Source organism: Solanum stenotomum, chromosome 6 (genome assembly GCF_019186545.1).
Source record: "Solanum stenotomum isolate F172 chromosome 6, ASM1918654v1, whole genome shotgun sequence".
In the NCBI taxonomy this organism is placed as follows: Eukaryota; Viridiplantae; Streptophyta; class Magnoliopsida; order Solanales; family Solanaceae; genus Solanum; species Solanum stenotomum.
In genome coordinates, this window is record NC_064287.1 from 47,432,107 (window position 1) to 47,447,450 (window position 15,344).

The following is a 15,344-nucleotide window of genomic DNA, read 5'->3' on the forward strand; positions in this document are numbered from 1 at the left end:
TTTTGGGGGGGCTGGTTTGAGGGTAGGGATCAAATAAATTGATTTTTTCAACAATTTTTTTTTTAATTAGAAGTTGGAAGAGAGTATTGGAAAATGTTTTCCTTAAGTTTTGAAGGGAAGTCATTTTCCTTAAATTTGAGGAAAATGAGTTGATTTGGAAAACATTTTCCAAAAACATTTAACCCAACCAAATATGAGAAAATTGGAAAACATTTTCCGGAGAATGTTTTCCTTCGTACCAAACAAGGAGGGTGAAGGTGGATTATATAACAAGGTAGTGAATATTTTAGTCCCTTGAACAAAGAGTAAAATTCTTTACTTTACTTCTTGTAAAGCAATTGAAGAACCAGGTCCTTCACATAAATTTAACAAGAGTTAACTTCTATTCATGTTTAAAAACAACAAGATAGATTTTTTCCAGATTCTCATTGCATTATTATTCACTGCATAACAATCTGTACATTGCTGTTCACAGCATAAACATCCATTTAAACGAAGAAATTAAACCGCGATCATGTGGTTTAAAATCTCCTAAAGAGAAGGTACTTTAAAGCATAAAAAATCTCCTTAAAAAAACTAAGAAAGTTATCAGATCCTTCCCCTTCTCCGTCTGAGTTCGAGCTGAAGATATTGTTCTCTCTGTTAGAGGCTCCGTAAAACCTGGTTAATCTTTCCGATACAGATTGTTGGCTTTCATCCAATGATTTTTCATTACCTTCATAATCATCATCATTTTCATGTACTAAATGTATTCCACATTTCTTCAGTTCAATACCTGTAACGGGTAAGTTGCCCAAGCCCACCTGTATAATATCTCCGTCTTCAAGAATAGATACTAATGGTTGATAATCTTGATACCTGCATAAATAAACTTGATCCTCGGGTGTTGTTGGGACTCCTGCCAAGTACATACCAGTAGTAAATACTGGTCTATTTGCTCTAACGATTTTTGCAAAGATATTAGCCAGTACTGGCAGTTCATCTCGTAAATCATCTGGTTCAGCACAGTTCACAGAAACAACTATGGCAATAATCACTGCTTTGATTTCATTGTTTTCGTGCTTTGAGAAATGCACTTCGCTTGGAGTAAACCAACTTGGAATTTCATTGCTTGGAATACTAAAATTGTCCAAGTTCTTCAGAGCAACCTGAGTGTGAAATCCTTTTCATTAAGGTAACTGTTTTGACAAGAAATTGAATGAAAGAAACAATGTGTACTGTTTGGTATGACAAGGAAAAAAGTTCTGGAAAATGTTTTCGTGAAATATTTCATTTTTTGGTATTTGTTTGCCAGAAGATATTCTCCACGGAAAGAGAAATAATGATTTTCCTCACTATTGGGCTAAGTTGCGTGAACTTTTTACTTTCGATGCCGCACCCGTGTCACATTCTCCAAAAACACACTACTTTTGGCGAATCAGACGCACATCATTTCACCTTTTTGAAGAGTCCGTGCAACATAGCTTTTGGGCAAAGAGTCTGTTTTCCTTCTTAATTACTATCATTTATCTCGACTTCTAACTTCAAATCACAGTTTAACCAACATTTAGAAATTATTATCAATCTTTTAAATTACGATGAAGTTTAGGGGTGCGCGTCGGTCGGTTCGGTTCGGTTTTATGTGTTATTGGTTCGGTTTATCGGTTTTCGGTTTGTAAATACTTCAAACCGATGACCAAACCAATAACATATTTCTTATCGGTTTTTGGTTAATCGGTTTATGGTACTTAACGGTTCGGTTTTCGGTTTAACCAATAAGAAAATACTCATATATATTATATACACGATAAGAAAATTTTCAAATAAACCATATGATTTTTCCAGTATTTGGCATGAAAGTAATAATCATAAAAGTAACAATCATTTTTCTTGCAAGTTTAGACACTAGACACATTCAAAGGAAAAAGTGTGAACGTAACAATTGTTTAACCATTAACAAAAAGTGTGAAAGTAACAATCGTTTAACCATTAACAATAAGACTAGTAAATTTAGTATAGTCTTATTGGGTTATTGGTTNTTAGAAATTATTATCAATCATTTAAGGGAAAATGCATAAGTACCCCCAGCCTATACTCGAAATCCCAGAGACACACCTAACATTTACTAAGGTCCTATTACCCCCCCGAACTTAATTTATCTATAATAGTCTACCCATTTTCGGCCTACGTGGCACTATCCTTGAAAATTTTGTCAACATGCATTGGGCCCACAAGATAGTGCCACGTAGACCAAAAAGGGGTAGAATATTACATATAAAATAAGTTTGGGGGGTAATAGGATCTTAGTAAAGGTTAGGTGTGTCTCCGGGATTTCGGGCATAGGCTGAGGGGGTACTTATGCATTTTTCCATCATTTAAATTACGAAGAAGTTTCATCAAAGACACGAAAAGAATTTCCACTTTGCCAATCAAACACCTAAAAAGCATATAGGAGAAAAAAGTACCTTATCAAGTTTCCTTCTAACAATAGAGGCACAAGAGACGTTGCATCCAACCATATGTAGCATTTTTAAGGATCTCAAGCATTCGACACCTTGGACGCCGACCAAACTCATGCAATTCGCGAGGTTTAGTTCGCGCAAGAACAATAATTCTGAGATATCGTGCATACTCTCTAGTGCTCCACAATTTGCAGCATTTATCTCGAGCAAACTTGAAGGAAGAGGAGGAAGAGCTTTCAGCTGTTTGCAGTGGGGAATTAAGAGTTTTTTCAAGAAATGTAGTCCTTTCAGACTAGATGGCAAATGGGAAAAATCATTGTGACCGAGATTGATGAGCTCCAACGATGATAGTTTCTCAAAATCATCAGGTATTTTCCCAATTATTCGCCATGCACGTGCATTAAGTTCTTCTAACAAGGATAACTCTGAGAAAGATGAAGGAAGCACAATAGGTTCGGTTTCCTTTTCTGCATCGGTAGCTGTTTCTGTGATTTCAGTACTTTGTGGTACCTGCACAAGTGTAATTTTTTGAAAATATGGATTCAAAATATAATATTTATACTAATTTTCACCGCTGTATACCTGACAGAAAGGCTTCTTTCCCATCCTCAGAATCATTAAGCTTGATAGCATCCCAAAAGTTTTAGGTAATACTGTTACTGCAGTCTCCTCCATTAGCAAGTGTACTAAGTTCTTCAGTTCCCCAATAGAATCTGGAAGTTTGTGCAGTCGCTTACATTTAGTCAATCTCAATATGACAAGATTCTGCAACTCTCCAACTGATTCTGGCAGCTCCGTGATAGCATCATTTCGAGTAATAGTCATTGTTTTAAGAGCTAATAATTCTCCAATGGAATCGGGTAGCGAGCCAAGGCGCTCACAGTTCCTTATCTCGAGAGTCTTCAGTGATTTAAGGGCTCCAACATGTGGAAGACTACGGATCGGAACCTTCTCTATTTGAAGCTCAACCAAAGAAGCCAATCCTTTAATTGAAACAGGCAATGCAGTCAACTGCTGACAGTTTCCAAGCGATAAGGACCTAAGATAATGTAGACAACCGATAGATTCTGGTACAATTTCTATTGCACTGCCATAAAGCCAGAGATTTGCTAAAGATTTGAGGTTGCCAACAGAATGGGGAAGAGCAGCAAGTGACTTACACCAAATTAAGTTTAGTGTATGAAGCTTCTCCAAATTTTTAATAGAATCAGGTATTTCTTCCACAGCAGAACCATTAAGAGAGAGTTCCTTCAAAGCACTTAAATTTCCTACTAACCCGGGAAGTTGTTTCAATGAGTAGCAGTGGTTTAAGCTTAACCTTTCAAGTTTTGTTAATCGAAATATACTTGAAGGCAACTTCTCTATAGCAGTCTCATCTAATAGAAGTTCTTGTAAAGACTTCATCTTGCCAATATCTTCAGGTAGCTGTTTCAATTTTGCGCAACCTGAGAGTATCAGCTTTTCAAGATTTTTCATCCCAGAGACCTCACTTGGAAATTCAACAAGGTTGCTGCAATCTTTTAGATTTAGATGACGTAAAGTTTTCAGATTCCCAACTGTTTTGTGAATCCTTTGTAAGTTGCTACAACGCTCAGCTATCAACTTTTCCAACATTTTATGCTTTGATAAATCAGGAATAGCTGATATTTTATGACAATCAGAGATATTCATAACTTTCAACTTGTTGGCCGCCTGCACAGTTTAGAAAAACATAGTTAAAGAATATATATTTGAGATTGAAAGAAATGGGACCATATCAGGACTTTCATCAACTACAGGATGCAATATATAGGTATTCAAATTGCATATAACCAAAGTTTTGTGATTCTGATTTTGCTTTGGGAGCTCTGTAATCCAATGCTGCTTCGTTTTTATAACAATAAACTGACGAGAAACTTTAGCTTCTTCTTTGCCAGATTATCACTCACCATCAGCAAGTTCGTGACATTAGTTTATTATATATGTGAAAAACGTAAAAGCTTAAGAATAGAAAAATGCCAGCACTATGGTTAAGTTAGTGTTTCATCAGCATGACGAGTAAAGCATACCTTTTTGCGACTCCAGGTCCATTCCCGGCTTCCAATCCTCTCTATTTGGCTCTCTGAGAGATCAAGTATGGCAAGTTCACTTGGATAATAATTAGAATAATAACTTGAAAGATTGCATCTTTTCCACTGGAGCCATTTTAGTGAAGAAGGTAACTTCCCCAAATTTCCCTCTAGTTTCACATTATCAAGTTGGAGTAGCCGCAAATTAACTATTCCATCAAATACTTCAGTATTCAATACTAACTCATTGGTTTCTTTTGCATCATTTTGAAATTGCCCTTTGTATAACTCTTTAATGTAAGCTAACGCAGAACTGAAACTGGGAACTTCTTGAAATTGCTCTCTAGTAATTGCTTTCATGGTTTTGATCTTTGATGAGTACCTCTGCTGCTGATCCAGGATGATCCCTTGGATGTGCTGTGTTCCCTGTTGTTTTCATAACCCATTTCATTTTTCTAGTACAATATAAGTTTAACAGCAAAAATAATCACAAGAAAACAGCTAGAAGTTCTTGTAGCACATAACAAAAGGACTTCAACTTCTTTAGGGTCACCTAATATAACTACAGGTAATTGTTCGTAAAAAGAGGGATCTGTTATAGGGAAAACAAGACAGGTTAGAAAATGCTGATAATATAAAAGAATTTACTGGTGTAGTGTTTAAGTTAAATTCATAAAGAAAGTCATACCTTCCTTCCTTGTAGCACACTTAAAACATCAGCAACATCCCACAGCCTGCTGCGTTTTCCAGGTTCGGAAAAGCCTTCTTCCCTAACAATCTGTCTTCCCATATCTCTTATCTGGTCATGCATCCACAAGTCCCCACCATCAATCACCTTAACCAATGATCTAGTGGTCAATGTGTCAAATGCAATCCTGGCTCTAAAGCCACATCCTTCCATCACATCAATTACATTTTCGACTTTCTTATCTAGTTGATCAAGAAATAAACATGCAACATCCAGGAATATACACTTCTCTTCATCATCAAGACCATCGTAACTTATTTTCAAGATGTCTTGAAGACGGGGTGAGCGAATGTGTTTTAGCTTTCCTAGAGCATCTACCCATTCCTCCTCGCTTCTTTTATCAAACAAGAAAGAACCAAAAACTTCAAGTGCCAATGGTAGCTTTCCAGTAATTGAGACAATTTGCTTGGATAAATTCAGAAAAGTTGGGGATGGGTCTGGTCTTCTAAATGCATAGTAACTGAATAGTTTTAGTGAGTCAGTATCACCCAATTCTCTCACCTCAAATGTCTCGTCAACGATATTTTCTATTAGAACTCCTTTGTTTCTAGTACTAATGACAACCCTGCTTCCTTCAAAAAACCAATTTTTATCCCCAATTAGTGCCTTTAGTATATTTACACCATCATTTACATAATCAACATCATCTAAGACCAGCAGGATGCGCTTTTCTCGAAGCATTCGCCTGAACTTTTCTCTTCCCTCATTGGCATTAGCAGGGGAGAAGGAGAACGCGTTGCTAGGGAAAAGACCCTGTATGATTTTCTTCTGAAGGGACATAATGCCTTGTTGAGTAGCTATTTCCTTAACATTCAAGATAAAAGTCCTGTGTGTAAAATGAGAAGCAAGTTTATTGTAAAGAGCCTTAGAAAGAGTTGTTTTACCAACTCCTCCTATTCCATGCAACCCCAAGATTTTGACACCGTTGCACTTGACATCCAACTGTCTTATGAGTTCTTTCAGACTGTAATCAATTCCAACAACAAACGGAGCTACAACCATTGGGGAATTGCTTAATTCATTCAAAACTCTTTGCACCACCAACTGAATCAACTGTGACTCGTCACTGTAGAATGGAAGCAAATTAATTAAGATCAAGTTAACTTAGGTGGTCTTGTATCTATAATTCCTAAAAATCATATTCGAGGAAGTACAGAGGTAAATGAAAATGATAATGTCACGACACAAACTAAGGGGTCGTGACAGGCATTCGACAGCATCTCCCTGCCCAATGAACCCTTCCTTATCCCTATATCAGTCACCGTAGATGTGCTCTTTACGGCACCATCACATCAACAAACATGGATTATATCCAACAATAATAAAAGAAGGAATTTCCAAGTCTCACAAACATTACAACCCAAAATGATGCCAACATAACGATTATTAAAACACGTGCTTTAATCATCAAAACATAGTTCAAATACACTCGGGTATCCAAAACATGATCATGAGCTTCATTGTTGTAATGCATATACATAAAAAACACTTAACATGTCGAAACTTGCACCCACTCACTCCCACAAGAACAAGCTCACAATTTAAATCATAAATATCAATCATGAAATTTATCAAACACTTAAAATGCATGCTTTTAAAAGGATTTTTTTAAGAAGGTATGTCTCCACTCAACTCGATTGAACTACGTCCCACAATAGTCAATCTTCTCATAAAGTAGCCTAATTTTGTCATTAGAGGCTCAACATGATTAAATTGACAACTAAAACTCAGCTTACTTAGGCCTACAAATAACCATACAATTGGAAAACTAAAATTTATCTCATCTCTTCCAACTTTTTCCCATTGTGTATTACTCATTTATATTATCTATACCTATCCATCATCTACCACAATTAGACATTTGAGGTTCATCCCCAAATCAATCAAAATCACCCCCAAACACCTCGAGATGAGCCCATGGTTCTAACCTCAAACCAATAGGTCAATCCCACCATAATTCATCTATATCCATAACCAATTACTCCTTTGTCTCAATTTAACTGTCTTACTTTCCTTTTCGGTCTGTCCCCAAAAATAGTATTTCTTTCTATATTTAGTAAGTTCGTCAATAATTTCAACATCCTATGTAGCAAGTTTACATTTTTCATTTAATACAACAAGATTCAAAATACTGATATCTTTAGTCGTTAAACTCCGTGCCCAATCAAACTAAAATACTTAAATTGAGACGGAGGAGGTATGATTTATATAAATAATACTCAAGTGAAGAACATACCTCATCTTCTTGAAATTTTATGTTCTTACTTCTTAGATGAAACTTCGGATTTTAGACAAAAATGGTTGTACTACGAGGTTAAATTTCTTGTAACTGATCAACTAATAAGCCAAATAGTTGACCTTTAAAAAAAGAATAAAATGAAAATAAAGTTAGGCCGGCAATGTGTCAATTTAAACATTTATTTTCCTACTTTTTTTCAACCACCTCAATCTATTTGTTTACATTTCCATTCATCCATGTCTCTTTCTAGACATGAGGTTTAGGGCACGTAGAAAGTTTGATTATATAAATAAAATCATGACACCTAAATAAACAATGGAGCTCATGGTGCCGGCCGTTGCTGTTAAAAAAAGTTGTAAAGTTCTAGCTATCTAGATTAGAACTTTGACCTCTTACAACTAAAATCTTGACCACATCAAGTGGTACAAAATCATACTGACAAATATTGGAAAGAAATTTCTAATTACACAAATATTACTATCATATTTACTAATTTTCTATAGTTTGAAATAATTATATTTTATTTCACTACTTAGTATTTCATAGCAGATTTCAAGTCAAATACACCTAGATACATGTTTTTGCTATGAGATACACTTAAATAGGGAGAAATGCGAGTGAGAACAAGAGGGAGTCGAGGGAGATTTTTTTATGTATCTTAATTACATGTGAATCACATTAGATACATGTATTTCGGATACCAGATACATGAGCGAGATGGAAGATAGGCGAGCGAGATTTGTCTACATGCGAATCCACTTGAATACAGTGTATCTAGAACAAATTACACCTAATTTTGACATGTATCCCGAAATATATATATCTGGACGTGCCAAAATTTGGTAAATATTACAAACTCGCATGTATTATTCTTCCTAATTAGTGGATAAGGACATATTTGGATAAATCTTACAATTATACAGGTCCATTTAGGAAGACTTAATCGAAGTGGGCCAAAATTAAATTTGTTAAATTTTAAAGAATAAGGCCAGGCAGATGATGAGTTTTGAAGAAAAACAGGCCCAAGCCCATAAGTATTACTGATTCATTTCATGTATCGATCTTTGTTGCATGGAACATATTAGAATCAACCAACTCATGAACTTAATAATGTGTTTTTACCATATTATAAGTGTTTTTTTTTAGTTTTCCACTCGGTTTTCGGAGTCCACATTAAAGCCCCGAATAAATTTGGATCTTGCACTATAGTGCCCATTCGGAGGTGACGCTCCTCACAAGATCTTTTTTCTCCATACCCAAAGCTCCATATTATAAGTTGATTAATTCTCAAGAGCAGCATATATATGGGTAGACATATAGTCATTAAACTTCATGTACAGTACTAAATTATGGAATTATCCATGTGTTTCGGAATTTCTTTTATTGTTACTTTATATTTGACGGTAACATAATTTTAAAAATAATTTAAATATCATTTTTTTCTATAAAGGACCAAATATATACACTTTTATTGATTGAAAATTATAGATGCTCAGTCAAATATATTACGAGGATCAAAAGTTTAAAAATTATCAATAACTAAGAAGTCAAAAATGCAATTAGCCGTAAAATTAATCAATTTAGAGAGAGCAACCAATAAAAAAAAAGAGATAATTAAGCTCTAATAATATAATGTACACTAGCAAGTCAAAGATTCTTATTTAATTTGTACGTGTTGAATTAGGTAATAAAATAATGGAACCACATAATTGGTGCTAGCACAACTTTTCAAGAATAAATACTAATTTATTGAGTTAATTATTCTGGTTTACACAATATATTATTCGTTAAGTACGTACGTAGACTTGTTGCATGCATGGGGACAGTGCATTTCCAAGTAATTAGCTAAATACGGAATACCGTTACATTATATCATTACTCTCTTCATCTCAAATTATCAATCATATTTTTAAAAATAATTATCTTAAATTATTTATTATTTTAGAAATTTACAATAAAATTCTTTATTCTTTTTTTTTTACCCTTAGTAGTAATTGTTCTTAAAAACTACAAATACCTCCATTATGAGAAGATTACGCATAGATAAGAGAAAAACACGACATATAATTTAAGACAGAAAATAGTATATTATATTAACATGACTGTGTTAGATTCATGTTTTGGGTTTAAATAAGGTGGATGATAAAATTCCGATATTTAATTAAGTAGTGAAGTGTATAAAATCAAATCTATTTTTCATTGAGTATTGAACCGTAAGCTATTTATTCTCGAAAATTTCTCGACTATCAAATAAAATTATTGCAATTACGGAGTAATTCTCATTAATTAATATTAACAGGAAAACAAAATTTATGATACTGGTAGTCCCTCTCCGGTATATCCACTAGTTTTTCAATTAAGGCTAACAAGGTGTCTTTCACTAAAAATCTACCTAAATTATGTTATAACTTGTTTGATCGAATTTTTTAAATATGTTTATTGTTTCTTAAAAAAAATATATTTTTCAAAAGAATACTTTTAGAAAGTATTTATTTGTTTATGATTAATCAATTAAAAAAATATTTTTATCAATATGAAAATAGAATTTGCTACGATCACGATCTTGAAAGTGCTTCTAAAAATTCAACTTTTAAAAATAGTTTTGCTGCTATTCAAAATCACTTTTAACTTTTTCCTAAAACTTTAGCCAAATACTTCAACTCTTTAACATAAGCATTTTCTAAAAAAAATTAGCAAATAATTTCTTTGGAAATGAGAAAAAATGATTTCTTCCGTAAAGGTAAAAGAAAATAAGTTTCAATAGTAACATTTCATGTTGATTGTATCTTCTTCACCCATTAACACACTTTATCATCACTCCACCTTCACAACTTCCATCTCCAGAATCTCACACCTCTACTCCCACCTTTCATGATATTTGTTTAGATTATATATAAATAATACTAATATTTTTTATTTACATATAGAAATATATTTTCCTTCAACAAATTTTAGCTCAGGTGATAAAAGTGAGTAGTTTTACATTGAAGGAATGTAATCTTTAAGGGGAGTTTTAGGCTCTTCAATTAATTCAGAATTGTTTGAGTCACATGACGATATTGGATTTTTGTATCTTACTCCTAAAGAGGACAAATAGAGAGAGTTACTACTAGATTGGTGAAGACTATACCACCATAAATTCGAATTTTCTTAAAAAAACCGAGATAGATCTGCAGCTGAGCCTCACCCTCAATATTTATATATTATTTTTAATTACTATAATTTATGATATATTCACCGATAAAAATTGTACACCCGAAACTGAGACCAAATAAATTCACCATCACCTACCTATGTAGGAGCTCAACAGCTCCACCATCAAGAGATCAATTTAGATTCTCAGAACTCAAACCCGAAACATCACCTAACAAAATCAGCCTTAATAATTCTAGGGTTTCTTCAATTAGATCTATTAGTTAATTTGATTCCAATTGGTTAAAGAGAATAAAAAAAAATAGAAGATTTAGAGAGAGAATTATAGTTACCCATTATCGTAAACCCAACCAGAGACCCCTCCAACTCTTTCCATGGCGTTTCTCCATCTCACCATCTTTTCCGGTGAAAACTTCCTTTCCAAATCCCTAAATCCATCGAGAAATGGGCCTAGCTGCCTCCGTACATCCGACGGGTTAACTCCGTAGAACAGAGGCAAAACGAGTTTACCCAGATCATAGATCGTTGCTAATTCCTCGAGGCACCATCTCGAGGAAGCATAATTTGGAGAAATTATAGCAATTACAGCAGCAGAGTCGTTAATTGCTTCTATAAGACCTGTTGAGATCTCATCGCCCTGAGTTAACCCCTCGGAGTCTCGAAAAACTCGAATGCCTTTTGAGTATAAGGCGTTGTATAAGTTGTTTGTGATGTTGTTTCGAGTATCTTCTCCTCTAAAACTTAGAAAAATATCGTAATACAGCCGGAGTGATGGGAGTGAAGCAGTAATTGCCTGCTGCTCGAATTCCTCCATTTGCTAGTTATGAGTTTTTTGGGTGGATGGGTGAAAAATCGGTTTCGATCACTCACAATAATTGAGGGATCGAAGAAGGATGCTCACCAACCAAGCAACCTTCTGCGTATTCTGTAAAGCTAAAATGCTTTCCGCGTGCTGTACGTAAACGTGTATGTATGTATGTGTATGGTATATATATCGGAGGAGAGGGTTATAAAAGGAATTTCGTTTTCTATTTATTTTACTTTCTTTTTTCTCATTTAGGTTTGTTTTAATATCCGCTTTGATATTTGATTAATTCAAATTTTAAAAAAATACTTTAGGGATAACACACTCCTTCCTTAAAGCTATTCAATTCTTCAAGTTCAAACCAGGAATATTCATAGTACGATATTATACGACTTTAAAAATTTCAACATGATAATATCGGCTTAATTAAAAAATATATAATATCAGACGATTTTGAAAACTTCGACAGTACTCTACCAATATCATATCAAATTAGTTTGATATTATAAAGTTTAGTTTTAATTTTATGCAGTTTAATAAATCAATAATCATAATGATTAATTTATTAGATTATAAGAATTAACTTTAACAATAATGAGAACTCTTTCTCGAAGTGAATGAAAATTATTTAATGTTGATCGGAAACAATATAAATGTTTGTGTAATAAATATTATTCTTTTTAAATAAGTGTAAGACCTCATTTATTTGTCGTTTGTGAATTTCTTAATTTTAATCATTCAAACTTCAGTTATTAAGTTTGTTTGTTTTTAAGATTTGAATCTTAATTATTAGATGTGTTTATTTTTCTTTTACCATATATATTCTGAATGATCAATTTGATAAGTAATGAACACTGTTGGTATGTTCGGTATGAATGAATTTTTTTTATAATTTTTTCATGTTTGATTGATCAAATCTTTTTAAACAATCATTTTTTCTAGAAAAATATTTTCTCCCGTAAAAGTACAGAAAAAATAAGTTTTGAGTGACATTTCATATTGATAGTATCTTTCCTTTAATTAATACGTATTATTTACAAGTAATTTTTTAGAATGATTGATCGTCTGTCTTTGACCATAAATTTTTAAATACTTTCTAAATATTTTGGATTGTTAATTATTGTCACGACTTATAGTTCTTTTTACATAATTTACAAATATATAAAATTTATTTAAAAAACATAAAAATACGCTTTGACTTTCAAAAAACAAAATATATACATATATTTTTAACAAGGACGATATATAAATAGAAACGAGAGAGAATGAAAAGTAAAAATATATATAGAGGTTATAGAGAGAATTATTACCCGTTATTGTAAACCCAACCAGAGATCCCGCCAACTGTTTTCATGGCGTTTCTCCATCTCGCCATCTTTTCCGGTTTAGACTTCCTCTCCAAATCCCTAAAATCATTGAAAAATGTCCCTTGCTGCCTCCGCACATCCGACGGGTTAACTTTGTAAAACACAGGTAGAACGAGTTTACCCAGCTCACAGAACGTCGCTAATTCCTCGACGCACCATCTCGAAGAAGCGTAATCAGATGAAATAATAGCAATTACAGCAGCAGAATCATTGATTGCTTCTACCAGACCTGTTGAGATCTGATCGCCCTGAGTTAATCCCTCAGAGTCTCGAAAAACTCGAATGCCTTTTGAGTCCAAAGCATCGTATAAGCTTTTCGTGATTTTTTCACGAGTACTGCCTCTGAAACTCAGAAAAACATCGTAATCCAGCCGTAGTGATGGTAGTGAAACACTAATTTTCTGCTGCTCAAATTCCTCCATTTGCTAATTTCCAGCTATAGTATTTTTTTAGGAGGAAATCAGATTCGATCACTCAAATGAGGGATCGAAGGATACTAACCAACCGAACAACCTTTTGAAAATATATTATGTACTGTCAAAATGCTTTTTGCGTGCAGTACGCAGGGCCGGAGAGGGTTATAAAAAGGGATTTCATTTTCTATTTATTTTCTTTTTCCTTTTTTCTCATTTCAGAGGTGTGTTTTGGGTTTGTTGTTAATATTTAATATTTACTTTGAAATTTGATTAATGTAAGTTTAAGTTAGAAAATATTATTTTTGAGAAATAATGTGCTCCTTACTCAAAGTTATTCAATTCTTCATGCTCAAACAAGGGGTGTTTGTTACGATAAGATTGACATTCGATTTTGAAAAATGCTCAACCAATATCATATCAAATTATTTTGATATTTTAAAGTTCAATTTTAATAGTATACAATATAACAAATCAATAATCATAATGATTAATTTATTCGACTTTGAGAATTAACGATAATAAGAAGAACACAACTCTTTTATGCTTGAAGTGAATTAAAATTATTTAAGGTTGATAAGAGACAATACAAATGTTTGAGTAATAAATATTTTCCTTTTTAATAAGTTGTCTTTGACAACAAAGGATAGTTTTGTAAATACACTAAAAAGCAGCTCTTTAGGGAGTATTAATTGTAAATAGAGCATTACAATTTCGAATGAAACTATTCATGAAATGTCACTGTTTTTATTTTGAATTGTGACTCAGGTTAAGCCTCGTCTCAAAAACTTGTGGGGTTAAGAATAAAGCATCTTTGTGGTTCTTCTTCCTCTTTTTTTCTCAACAGTAATGGTAACAAGTATTTAATCTTACGAATTTTAGGAATTCAACCTTTTATTTTGTTACGACCACAAAAAATAAAATTAAATGATAAAAAGGTTAAAATTTCAATCAATAAAAAAACACGTACAAATAGCTAAACATAAATATAAAAAAATAGTTATCAATTGTGGGAAAAATTGACATTACTGACTTTTGAAAATTGTTTGCTTATTTTACTACTACTATGTTTTATTTAGAATTAATTGATGCGTTAATTTCTCTAAGAAAGGACCACAAATTTACAAAAAAAGTTGATCGATTCAATGAGATTGACGATTTAATTTCGGAATCTAATAGTAATATTTTATTTTATTTTAGGCATAAGATGAACATAGTTAGTTGCATGCATAGTATTTTTTTTTCGAATTTTCGTTTCAGTTGCTATATTCAATAAATAAATATGAACCCAATTCAAGAGGCAAATTAATATGCTGATTTTAAAAAAATAAATACTACTCCTAAAAGGTATACTTGGAGAACATTTCCTAATTTTAGAATACGTGTTCAAGGGAAAGAAGTTTCTTTTCTCTAGACAAATTTAAGTTAGGTAGCTTACAAAAGTTTTCCAAAATTTTATTTAATATTTTTTAGTATACCAAAAAATCGAAAAATCTAGGACATAATCATATTTTGATTATCATCTTGCACTTATTGTATTTATTACCCTTACTTCACTTATTGATAACCTTTAGGGGTAATGCGTTTTCACTACTAAAGTAACTCTACTTAGAACTCAAATTCAAAATAATTAACTAAAAATGAACGATATTGCCAATAATTTTTCTCTGAAAATCATATCTGTAAACAAGTAAACTAACATCGCAAACTTATTATTCAATTATTATAATTTGTGTGTCCTTAAACCACTAAAATAAATTCAATTGTTACCTTAAGTCCCGGATTTAGGGGTAACAATCTTTTTTTCTATAAATAATTACATGTGGTGTACATCAACATCAAAAAATAATTATCAATTGGGGGAAAATTGACATTACTGACTTTTACTACTACTATGTTTTAATTATTGGAGTTAATCGGTAAGTAAGATTGTCTAAGAAGGGACCACAATTTTACAATATTAAGTTGATCGATTCAACAAGGTTGACGATTTAATTTTGGAATTTAATAGTAATATTTTAATTTTCTAGTTGTACGATGAACATGTTGGATGCAATGGTATATTTTTATCGAACTTTCGTTTCAATTGCTATATCTAATAAATAAATGTAAACCTCGATTGACGAGTAA

The 15,344-nt window shown here is 32.7% G+C and overlaps 2 protein-coding genes across 2 annotated transcripts; both read right to left on the reverse strand.

Annotated features, from left to right (window-relative positions):
• Window positions 1–440: 440 nt before the first annotated feature.
• On the reverse strand, window positions 441–11,468 carry LOC125868835 (disease resistance protein RPV1-like). Its single transcript, XM_049549411.1, has 7 exons — window positions 10,962–11,468; window positions 5,178–6,303; window positions 4,490–4,915; window positions 3,024–4,133; window positions 2,445–2,951; window positions 547–1,148; window positions 441–465 (listed from the first exon to the last, which is right to left on the reverse strand). Exons 1-7 carry the CDS (start codon window positions 11,441–11,443, stop codon window positions 441–443), a joined length of 4,278 nt encoding a protein of 1,425 aa, XP_049405368.1. The 5' UTR covers window positions 11,444–11,468.
• A 1,272-nt stretch (window positions 11,469–12,740) lies between these two features.
• LOC125868836 (toll/interleukin-1 receptor-like protein) lies at window positions 12,741–13,223 on the reverse strand. The gene has a single exon (XM_049549412.1). It carries the CDS (start codon window positions 13,221–13,223, stop codon window positions 12,741–12,743), a length of 483 nt encoding a protein of 160 aa, XP_049405369.1.
• Window positions 13,224–15,344: the final 2,121 nt, after the last annotated feature.